At 31.0% G+C, this 12,028-nt stretch overlaps 4 protein-coding genes across 4 annotated transcripts; 1 reads left to right on the top strand and 3 right to left on the bottom strand.

Moving 5' to 3' along the window:
- Positions 1–32: 32 nt before the first annotated feature.
- GO595_008500 (heat shock protein 68) lies at positions 33–2,192 on the bottom strand (the record flags this gene model as incomplete). Its single annotated transcript, XM_067922082.1, has 1 exon — positions 33–2,192. One exon carries the CDS (start codon positions 2,190–2,192, stop codon positions 33–35), a length of 2,160 nt encoding a protein of 719 aa, XP_067771266.1.
- Positions 2,193–2,571: 379 nt separating this feature from the next.
- Positions 2,572–3,156, bottom strand: GO595_008499 (small GTP-binding protein; the record flags this gene model as incomplete). The annotated part of the gene is made up of 1 exon (XM_067922081.1): positions 2,572–3,156. One exon carries the CDS (start codon positions 3,154–3,156, stop codon positions 2,572–2,574), a length of 585 nt encoding a protein of 194 aa, XP_067771265.1.
- A 418-nt stretch (positions 3,157–3,574) lies between these two features.
- GO595_008498 (uncharacterized protein) lies at positions 3,575–5,785 on the top strand (the record flags this gene model as incomplete). The annotated part of the gene is made up of 1 exon (XM_067922079.1): positions 3,575–5,785. The coding sequence occupies one exon, from the start codon at positions 3,575–3,577 to the stop codon at positions 5,783–5,785; it is 2,211 nt and encodes a 736-aa protein (XP_067771264.1).
- Positions 5,786–8,023: 2,238 nt separating this feature from the next.
- GO595_008497 (protein RCC2-like) lies at positions 8,024–9,061 on the bottom strand (the record flags this gene model as incomplete). The annotated part of the gene is made up of 1 exon (XM_067922078.1): positions 8,024–9,061. One exon carries the CDS (start codon positions 9,059–9,061, stop codon positions 8,024–8,026), a length of 1,038 nt encoding a protein of 345 aa, XP_067771263.1.
- Between the last annotated feature and the right edge of the window lie 2,967 nt (positions 9,062–12,028).

The following is a 12,028-nucleotide window of genomic DNA, read 5'->3' as shown; positions in this document are numbered from 1 at the left end:
AACAAAATATAATTATAGGATTAATATAATTTTTAGAAAATTATGCAATCAGTATTGGGATTATCGCCTGGAATTTCATTGTAAAGCGGCTGTTGTTCATTATTCTGTGCTGGAACAACATTTTGCTTTTGTTCAAAGTTTTGTCTTTGCTCTTCATTTGCATTTTGTATATTATTTTCATTATTTTGATTTGGAATATTGCTTTGATTTTGTTCTTCATTTTCATTTTGCTTATTCTGCTCATTAGTTTCATTCTGTTTACTATTTTCATTTTGCTTATTGTTTTGGTTTATAGTATCATTTTCGTTTTGTCTTTGTTGAACATGTTCATCATTTTGTATTTGAACGTTGCTTTGATTTTGCTTATTCTGTTCGTTGCGTTGCATTGGTGTATCATCTTCATTTTGCCTTTGTTGAACATTTTCATTATTTTGTGTTGTAGCATTATTTTCATTCTCATTATTTTGTATTTGTTCATTATTTTCCTTGTTTTGTATTTGGTAATTATTTTGATTTTGTTCCTCTTTTGCGTTCTGTTCATTATTTTGTATTTGATCATTTTGTTCATTATTTTGTATTTGATCATTTTGTTCATTATTTTGTATTTGATCATTTTGTTCATTATTTTGATTTTGTTCCTCTTTCGTATTATGCTCAGTGTTTTGCATTTGAATATTATCTTCATTTTGTTCGTCATTTTGTTGATTTTGTTCAATATTTTCATTTTCCGCTTTAGGTTTCGTTTTCTTATTCGCGTCGACGTCTCTCAGCTTGTTCAACTCCTTTTTACTTATTTTCTTGATATCGTTATCCGAAAGCCTTCCCTTATTACTTTTGACTTCGATTCCTTTACTTTTTCCAGTTGACAATTCTTCAGCTATAACATTTAGAATTCCATTTTCGTCAATATTGAATATCACTTTAATTTGTAACGAATTCTTTTTTGCTGGCGGCAATTTCATATTAAAACTTCCCAATAACTTATTTTCCTTTACATATTTACTTTCACCCTCATAAATTTCCAAACAAATTTCTTTTTGGTTATCGATTTCATTTGTAAAATATTTGTATTTTTGTGTAGGTATTAGTGTATTACATGGAACAATTATATCCATTTCATCATCGTATATTTTCACTCCCAAAGAAATTGGCGTTACATCATCTACAACGAGGTTTCTAATACGTTGAGACTTATTTCCTTTAATTATCGCAGCTAGAATAGCAGCGCCTGAAGCCACATAAGTATCAGGACTTATATTTGATGTTAAATTTCTTTTTATTTTATTATCTCCAAAATAATTCTTTAACATGTTAATGATATATGGTATATTAGTTGAACCTCCTGTTAATATTACGTCATTTATTTCATCTTTATTTATTTGGTTATCATTTAGAAGTTTTTGTACTATGTTTAATGTCGAATCAAATAAATCTTTGTTTAATTCTTCAAATTGTTTTCGTTCAATCCTTGTAAAGATACCATGGCCATTATATAGTTGCGAACAATACACAGTTGCTTCAAGTCTTTCTGATAAGTTAATCTTCGCATTTTCACATGCAATTCGTAATTGCTGAAGTGCCGATGGTGATTTATGTAAGTCTTCTTTATGTTCCTTTCGAAATACTTCACAAAAATAATCGAAGAGACGATTATCAAAATCTTGTCCACCTAAATGTGTATCGCCTGAAGTAGCAATGACTTTGTATTTGCCATTGCCAATTTTTAAGAGTGAAACATCAAATGTGCCTCCACCTAAATCATATACTAAAACATAACGTTCCCCAATAAAATTGTTAATATAACCAAAGGTAATGGCTGCCGACGTTGGTTCATTGATAATACGTAATACATTGATCCCGGCTATCTTACATGCATCAGTGGTGGATTGTCGCTGCCAATCAGTAAAATAGGCAGGAACTGTAATGACAGCTTCAGTGACAGGCACCTGAAGATAGCTTTCGGCATTTTCTTTGATTTGAGATATAATAAGTGAGGAGATTTCTTCGGGATATAGTTTAATGGTTTTATCTAGAAATTCAATTCGATATGTTGGGCGGCCTGATCGATCGTGTGTAATTTTAAATGGCCAATGATTGATATCTGATTTAATAGCTGGATCATTGAATTTTCTACCAATTAAACGCTTGGAATCAAAGAGAGCATTGGATGGATTATCGGATAAATGTGCCATTGCTGCTTTCCCTACATATATTTTGTCTCCGGAGAAAAAAACAATAGATGGAATTGTGTCACTAATTATAAATGGTATAACCTTAACTTCGTTGTTTTTGAAAACAGCAGCACAACTATATGTTGTGCCAAGATCAATACCAATTGGAAATGATTCTTTCAAAATATTAATTTTATTTTGAAATCTAGATTTTTTTAACGGTCTCTCTTATCATCAAACGTTCTTCTTAACAAGAAACAAAAAAATTTTTATCATAATTTATTATACATTAATGAAATTAAAGGTGTAAATGTTTTTTTTTTTTTTTGAAGGATCATTTGCATAAAATGTTTACAAAAAAAGTTTAATTCTAGTAAAAACCTTATACTATATCATTATTTTAACAACATTGCTTTTTGTTTCCATCTTCAACAGTTAAAGATATTTGTATTGGTGGCTCTTCTGGCTTATTCTTAGGAATAATTATTTGTTTGACCAATTCTTCAATTGCAACTTCAATGTTTTGCCCTGTCTTTGCAGATACAGGGTAGTATAGTTCAACATTATTTTTGCTCTTCCATCTTTCAATTGCGTCATCAGAAATTTCAACTTTTGGCAAATCAGCTTTGTTTCCAAGAAGTAATACGGGAGCGTTTTGTTTCATGTCGACTTTGCAAACATCAAGAAACATATCCATATATATATCAATTTCTTCAAATGAACCTTTTGATGTAAGATCAAAAACAAGAATAAGTCCATTTGCTCCGCGAAGAAGAGATGGAGCAACTGATCGAAACCTTTCTTCTCCTGCTGTATCCCAAAGCATCATTGTTACTTCGATATTATTAATTTTTAATGAATGTGTGAAAAATCCAGCACCAATTGTAGAAAGGGTTTCTTCCTGAAATTGTCCATTGCAGTAACGATTTGCAACAGATGTTTTTCCAACAAATGCAGAGCCTAATAAAACAATTTTCAAGTCCATGCTTCTATTTGGAGTACCCCAATTTCAAGATCAACTTTTTGATTGGACCAATCGGAAATTTTCTTTCCACAAATCTTTCTAAATATTTCCATTCCATAGCATAGAATTAATATTAAAAAGACAAATTTTTGATAGTTAGCTATGGTAGCCATTATTATTTGAAGTACTAATATATTGTGAAATTAATGATTTTAAGTTCTGAAAAAAAAACAAATTATTCACTCAAATTCTTTTAAACGTTAACCTCTTTCCTCAAATCTTTGAACATAGATGCAAGCCGGTTTAAGAATTTATCAGGTTAATATTAACGTTTGTTTTTGGGACGAGAAGATCAGGTTTTGAAAAAAAGCTTTTTCAATCATGTTCAAAAAGTCATTTCAACACAATTTTGACTGTAACGGTTCTGACCACAAGAAGTATGGGTTGCGGGCCATCCAAAGTTGGGCGAGAAAGTGCACAAACACTTCCACGTGCAACAAAAACACCTAAAGTTGTAGAAAAACAAAGTGATTCTGAAAAGGAGAAAAATCAAAAATCCGATGTCGAAAATAAAAATCAGGAATTAGTTGAAGAGAAGAAGAATCACTCATCCTCATCATCCTCATCGTCCTCGTCTTCATCCTCATCAAAAGACAAAGCTAAAAACGTAGAAACAAGAAATGCTGAGGTTCCAGAAGTTAAACAAGATGAAAAGAAGAGTTCTTCTTCAGATAATGAAGGAAATAAAGCAGAAGAAGCTCAACGCCAAGCTGAGGAAGAAAGACGTCGTCAAGAAGAAGAAGAGAGACGTCGTCAAGAAGAAGAAGAAAGACGTCGTCAAGAAGAAGAAGAGAGACGTCGTCAAGAAGAAGAAGAAGAGAGACGTCGTCAAGAAGAAGAAGAAAGACGTCGTCAAGAAGAAGAAAGACGTCGTCAAGAAGAAGAAGAGAGACGTCGTCAAGAAGAAGAAGAGAGACGTCGTCAAGAAGAAGAGGAAAGGTTAAAGAAAGAGGAAGAAGAAAGACTAAGAAAGGAAGAAGAGGAAAGATTAAAGAGAGAGGAAGAAGAAAGACTTCGTCAAGAAGAAGAACAGCGTCAAGCTGAAGAACAAAAGAAGAGTTCTTCATCTTCTTCATCTTCCTCCTCATCTGATGATGATGATAAAGAAGACGAAGAAGCGCAACGCAAGGCTGAAGAAGAAAGACTCCGTCAAGAAGAAGAAGAAAGACTCAGAAAGGAAGAAGAGGAAAGATTAAGAAAGGAAGAAGAGGAAAGATTAAGAAAGGAAGAAGAGGAAAGATTAAGAAAGGAAGAAGAGGAAAGACTTCGTAAAGAAGAGGAAGAAAGACTCAGAAAGGAAGAAGAAGAGAGATTAAGAAAGGAAGAAGAGGAAAGACTTCGTAGAGAAGAGGAAGAGAGATTACGCAAGGAAGAAGAAGAAAGACTTAGAAAGGAAGAAGAGGAAAGATTAAGAAAGGAAGAAGAAGAAAGATTACGTAAAGAAGAAGAGGAAAGATTAAGAAAGGAAGAAGAAGAAAGATTACGTAAAGAAGAAGAGGAAAGACTTCGTAGAGAAGAAGAAGAGAGATTACGCAAGGAAGAAGAAGAAAGATTAAGAAAGGAAGAAGAAGAAAGATTACGTAAAGAAGAAGAGGAAAGACTTCGTAGAGAAGAAGAAGAGAGATTACGCAAGGAAGAAGAAGAAAGATTAAGAAAGGAAGAAGAAGAAAGATTACGTAAAGAAGAAGAGGAAAGATTACGTAAAGAAGAAGAGGAAAGACTTCGTAGAGAAGAGGAAGAGAGATTACGCAAGGAAGAAGAGGAAAGATTACGTAAAGAAGAAGAAGAAAGACTTAGAAAGGAAGAAGAGGAAAGATTACGTAAAGAAGAAGAAGAAAGACTTAGAAAGGAAGAAGAGGAAAGATTACGTAAAGAAGAAGAGGAAAGACTTAGAAAGGAAGAAGAGGAGAGATTACGTAAAGAAGAAGAGGAAAGACTTCGTAGAGAAGAGGAAGAGAGATTACGCAAGGAAGAAGAGGAAAGACTTCGTAGAGAGGAAGAAGAAAGATTAAAGAGAGAAGAAGAAGAAAGACTTCGTAGAGAGGAAGAGGAAAGACTTAGAAAGGAAGAAGAGGAAAGATTAAAGAGAGAAGAGGAAGAAAGACTTAGAAAGGAAGAGGAAGAAAGACTAAAGAGAGAAGAAGAAGAAAGACTTCGTAGAGAGGAAGAAGAAAGACTGAAGAGAGAAGAGGAAGAAAGACTTAGAAAGGAAGAAGAAGAAAGACTTCGTAAAGAGGAAGAAGAAAGACTAAAGAAAGAAGAAGAAGAAAGACTTCGTAAAGAAGAAGAAGAAAGATTAAGAAAGGAAGAAGAAGAAAGACTTCGTAAAGAAGAGGAAGAAAGATTAAAGAAAGAAGAGGAAGAAAGACTCCGTCAAGAGGAAGAGGAAAGATTAAAGAGAGAGGAAGAAGAGAAGCGCCTTCAGGAAGAAGAAGCACAACGCCAAGCCGAAGAGGAAAATCACACATCAGATCATGAAGATAAGAAGGATTCTTCAGACCATGAAGGAAAGAAGAAGTCCTCTTCATCTTCATCCTCTTCATCTTCTTCTTCTTCTGAATCCAAGAAATCCAAACATGATGAAGAATGAACAATTTAATAAACAAAACATTGAAGTGAACTGTTTCCACTTTTTCGTTCTGAATTATTCTGAATACGATACAAACGATACGCATTTTTGAATTGTTTACACATGTGAAAAAGATTTGACTATTCAAAACAAATTTATTTTGGTGATTTTCGTTTGCGTTTCGCAAAAACAAGATTTCTTGAAAAGGATAGAGGCAAGGACATCAAACTCATTCCACGCATAGCTGCCTGCATTCCTTTTATGATCAAAGGATGCATGATGGCCAGCAGCGGATTCAAATTTCGTCTGGCATATTTCACAGTAGCCATGATCATTTGGACCTTCATTTGTAATCACTGGTTTGCCTAATCCATCATTGATTTTCTCTACAACTGCATCAACATTAAATGGAATAGGAATGAATGGTGAATATGTATATTTCGGATTTTTTGTTTTCTGTATATAAATTTTAGGATATTGCCGCTTGGTAAAATCTAAAATGTCGGGTCGATATTTATGAAATGTATCACAAATAACTAACCGTTGTGGATTGGCCCCTATTTCTTGTATTTTAGGAGCCGGTGTTTCTGGTTCTGTATGGATAATTTCCTGATGGACAAAATTTGGACTTTCCAAAACCCATGGGATTTGTTTGAGTAAAACAACTTTTGGGAGTACTGAGAGGCCAGCTATGTTTCTACTGCCAACAGATTTTGGGAGATCACCAAGAGAAATATTTTTCTCAGAAATTATTATATTTGCTAAAAACATGGAATTTTCGACGATGCTAGCACCAACATTATTCATTACATGAATCACCTGATTTTTTAATTTTTCATCACTGATATTAACGTACACAGAGGTTCCTTTAAATAAAATTTGTGGAATTATGTTGGAAGTCTGTTCTATTTCTTTTGGTTTTATATTGAGCTTCTTTTTGTTGATCTTCATTCCAAGCAGGGATGGAGATATAGTAAATGTTCCGCCCCTGAGGTCTTCCATTTTACAAGGGGGTTGTGGGTAAAATTTTAAACGGCAGAATAATTTGAAATTACAGTAAATACTTGAAAAAGTATTCGAATTGAATGATAACCGTAAAATAAAAGAAAAGATGTTTCGAACATTAAACAATTCCAAATGTTGTAAAACAATAAAACATTATGTGATATTCGCGTTATTTTAATCATACTTTTACTTAATGACACAAATATTTCGAAAAAATATTTAATAACCCTTTTTCGATGAAATGATATCATTTCCAAACCAAACTTCTTACTTGGTTTCATATTAATCATAAAATAAAAGAAGCATGTAATGTGAGCTCATAGCTTGTTCGAAAAGCTGTGTTTTATCTCGGAATATTAATTTCCTTATTTTGTTATTTTTGTATAATTCATTTCTCTTTTTATACACAGCTTTCGCATGAAATGAAGACATCTTATGATATTGTAACTTAAATTTAAAAAGCATTTAAATAAATTTATTTTAATAAGACCTTATAAAATTCATGATTTGTATTTTGTTTAAGCCACTTTAGGTTGAAGACTTAAAGCTTGGAATAACAGAAAATTGACGTAAAGTATAGTTTTATTTAATTTTGATTTTCAAAAATAGAGATTGTACCAGGTGGTGCTGGTTTCCAGCAGGGGCACATTTCCCGGAAGACGCTTTCTGTTGTTAGTAATTGAATGTTATCAACATTTTTTGAATTATTCTCAAGGAAAAACTGTTGCTTTGAAATGGCAGAGTACTTAGGCTGTACATTTGTAGGGTGCCATGAATTAAAAGATTGTCCTTGATGTGATGATCGAGAATATGTAGGTGAAATGTCGTTTTCGTTATCATTCATTTTCAGAAATGTGTCGAACAAACATTGACAAATTAAAATGATATTAACGTTTTTGGGACCGTTAATATATTTTAAAGGACGAACATTTTTTTTTTTTTGCAGCAAATTCCATACTAAAAATTACTTATTTTATGTTTGTAAACTTTCCTCAATGTTAGATTTATTAAGGAACTCCTATATTATTTGAGCGTATTTTTTTTGATTCAATTTAGGAAAAACCTATTAATGTAATTGGAAGTAGTTTCCTTATAAATGATTTTATTAAATGTGCTTTTAAACATCATTTTTATCATTTAAATAATGTTATGTCGAGAGTTAAGCTCTAATTGTCAAAAATCATTTCTTTTTGTTAAAATTTTAACATAAACAAAGTAACCCATATGATTTTTATTCCAATAAAAAAGCAACTTTCATTTTCGATGATTTCCATGTTCAATTGTTAATGACAAATCATCGTTTTTCTTCTTTTTTATCAAGTCTTCAGGATCATATTTGACCAGATCTCTATTTAATATCAACGGCACGAAAAATGATGATTTTGAAGATCCGAAAACTTCTTTAACAGGAAACTTGTACTCTGTTGCAATCGCTTGATAGCATCTGTCGACTCCACTAATTGCCATTTGTCCAAAATCATTCTTGCCAAACGAATACGTTCTGAAATCAGTATCAATTATAATGCAATAATCAGGAAAAGTAAATACATGCAGAGGCTCATCATCAAAGATTGGAATGGATGACCTTTTTTGATGGTATTCACCAAGAGTTCCAAATATATTAACCTCTTTTTGCATTGTGATAACAGCTGTATAATTGGCACAACTTTTAACTTCATTAAATAAATTACCGCCTTTAAGTGCAATTGATGGTACTATAATGGGTGAAATATTTCTGTCTTCTTTGATGATAAAAGCAGTGTGATTTTCAAGTAAAACCGATACAAATCCGTTACCGATAGAAACCGTTTTTGGCTCTGAATCAAAATGCTGAGTAATGGTAGATGAAAAGTTACTTAAATCAGGCCAATAAATGACTGAACTATCATCAGAAATAATTGCAAAAGATTTGTTATATGATGCTATATATTTTGCTGTAAGATTCTCTATTTGGGTTGGAATATTATTCTGTGTGAATAAAAGACCTGAGCCAAAAAGCTTATCTTCTGTTGTTAGCCAAACAGTAAAATCTTGGCCGCATGCAACAGATTTGAAATTTTGCTCCAATTTAACAGGAGTAAATTCATTTACAGTACTTTCGGTACTTCCTATACCTAGTTGGAGTTTGCTGTTATCCCCGATTGCAAGACTTATATTTTTTTCGAGAATAATTACTGAATGTGATTCTGAAGAAGATCCAGAAATAATCGATCCATACTCTTTTTTGAGGTTTATTATTTGTGGTTCCTTTGAGTTTCCATATTGAGTGAATGAATTTGGGGATTGATCCATTATTTTGGATAAAAAGCAATTTTACGGTTATTTAGACATAAACAAACCATGTGAAAAAAGATATTGTTTGACAAAGTCTGTTCCATTTTTCATAAAGCCGATAGTATCCAAGGGATTAAACGTTCAAAAAAAATCCCTTGTTCAGCACACCAAATTTCTTATACCGCCGATTATCTATTCATGTTGCACAAACGTAAAACCATTACTTTTGAATATGTCAAGTGCATGATTTGAAAAATATTTTTCAAAATCACATGATCTCAATCTGGGTTCTTAATCCAATCTATACGTTGCTAAAATGTTCAACAATTTGAAGAATTTTGTATGTAACAACACATTTATTCCTTTATGTTAGTAATGTACAATTGACATACATTTTTTTCAAAGTATGATGTATTCATTTTGATCCATTTTCTAGCAACAACTATAGTTAGAAACAGTATCGTTTTTATTATATAGTATTTTTCACTCCAAAAATATTCTAATCTATTTATTTTTTTGAACACATAAAGCATTCTAAATTTTGAAGAAATGCGTTTTATTAATTAAAGCTTTATTTTATATTAAAAAACATCAAGTTAATTCTTTTAAGAAATACAAATTTATGATGAAGAAAAAATACAAAATCTTTTTTAATCCAAGAAATTAAAGATAAAGAAAATAATTTCTCAAGTAATTCTAATTCTTTGTTAACATATTGTAGATGATTATTTTTATTCATTCGTTCACATCAGTTCATCAAAAATTGTTGGCAAAACGGAGAGATTTGTTTAACTTTTTAAAAACTTCCATTTTTATACAAACAGTAAAATGGAACGACATGAATTACATACCAAAATGAAGCTCTAATTCAGCTCTATAGCACGTATTCATTATGTTATTTAAAAGTGGTCGTGCTGCATTGTGAGCATTTCTTTTCTTGTTATCATTAAATGTTGCTTCAAAGGTTTTAAGGGCAAATTGAAAAACTCCGATAAAACAACAATTTTTTAATGTTTAACCGTGAAATTTTTAACTTTTGTATTGGCCGATGCGTATTTAGTACGAGTCTTCAACTATATTTCAGCTTGAAGCATGAAAATCCTTCATTTACTTGTCGTTTCGAATCTAGCAAAGCAATATAGAACTGACACAATGTTAAAGGCATCATTTTTCCCCCAAATAGAAATATTACATATATCAAACAACAACAGCAGCAAAGAGCTGACTCATCCACACTATGCTGAAGTTCCAATTTTTGAAACTATGAGAAAAAACTTTAATATATTTATCAATAATTACAAAGTTTTGATAAACCATTTATTTTTAACCCACATGACTAACAGCAAATGTGCATCATTAGGACATGGTAATTATGATAACAAGCTTAAATTTTCAAAATCAGATTTTCCAATTGTTACAAAAAGATACATTAAAACCAGCATAATTGTTAAAAGAGATATACCTCTACAAACCCTGGACAAATCTCACGGTTATACATCCGTAATACGTTGGGGATTTTCATCCTTTTCCTTTATTCAAGAAGAGCGATCATCTAAATTCAATGTTTTACTTCATTTAACCGTCATTTTTTCAATGACATTTCCGGTTATTTATATCAAATTTTATCAGAAAAACACAATTTCAGTTCAGAAAATATCAACGACCAAATATACATTGAAAGTAAAAGAAAAGAAAAAAACTTTGTTATGTTTTTCATGAATACTTATCAAATATATAATAAAGATAATTTAACACTTACAATCATAAATTCAAATGAATTTAATGAAATTTCTCAATATCAAAATATATCGAAATATATAATTATCAGTGAAAATATTTATGAAATTCCAAGTAATGCATTTTCAGGATGGCCTTCAGTTGTTTCAGTTGATTTTGATAACTCAGTCACAAATATTGGAGGTTATGTGTTTATGTCATGTTTTAATTTAGAAACGATTATAATTGGAGAAAATGTTACAACAATTGGTGGTGGAGCATTTTCATTGTGTTCATCAATCAAAAACATTACGATTCCAAATTCAGTATCAGCAATAGGAAATTCAGCATTTTCATTATGTTTTAACTTAACGACATTAACACTTGGATATGGAATCAGAGAAATTGGAAGTTCAGCATTTGGTAATTGTTATCAACTTCAATGTATTTATTATTATGGATATTCAGAACCAGATATTGGAGTAAATGCATTTTATAATGTATCAACAAGTGTTATCACATATTCAACATATGTAGGAAGTAAATTTGGAAATTTAGATGTTGATAAAGAAAACGCAGAAGGAACCTGCGAACCACTTCCAACACATTCATTTAGTCAATCGAATACACTCACACAATCAAATTCGTTTAGTCAATCGAATACATTTTCTAATTCGAATACATTTACTGCATCACTTCAAAGTGATATTTCATTATCATTTTCATATACATTAACAATTACATTATCAATTACACATTCATTAACTATTTATGAAACAAAAACGAAAACATTTTCATTATATATAAATAATTCGACATTTTCATATATTGAAGCAGAATTTATTTATTACAATTACACGATTGTTATTTATTCGACTTATTGTAATTATTATTCCAATTTCTTTACAATGTTTTACACTTCCAATGAAAATTCGACAAATGGAATTACGACAAATGTTTTGATTGGAATTATTTGCGGATCATTTGCATTTGTTTTGGTCATTGTTGGAATTGTTATATTTTTAGTGAAAAGTAATAATAAGAAAGAAAAATCGAAATCAAAGTTACAATTCAAAGATACGACGACATCAAGTACAAAGCAAATCGAAGAAGTAAATAGTTTAGTTGAAGATATTGTGAAAGAAGATGAAGACAATTGGCTATGAATAAACTGTGTAATAATAAAATTTTTTAATTTAATTTTTATATACAAATTATTTTGTTGTTGTATAAAATAAAATGAAATCATATTAACGATAATATCGTTTT

The sequence above is a fragment of the Histomonas meleagridis genome (genome assembly GCF_020186115.1).
Source record: "Histomonas meleagridis strain 2922-C6/04-10x chromosome Unknown contig_68, whole genome shotgun sequence".
Classification (NCBI taxonomy): domain Eukaryota; phylum Parabasalia; order Tritrichomonadida; family Dientamoebidae; genus Histomonas; species Histomonas meleagridis.
The sequence above is the reverse complement of the archived record's forward strand: the minus strand, read 5'-3'. Positions and strand labels throughout refer to the sequence as shown.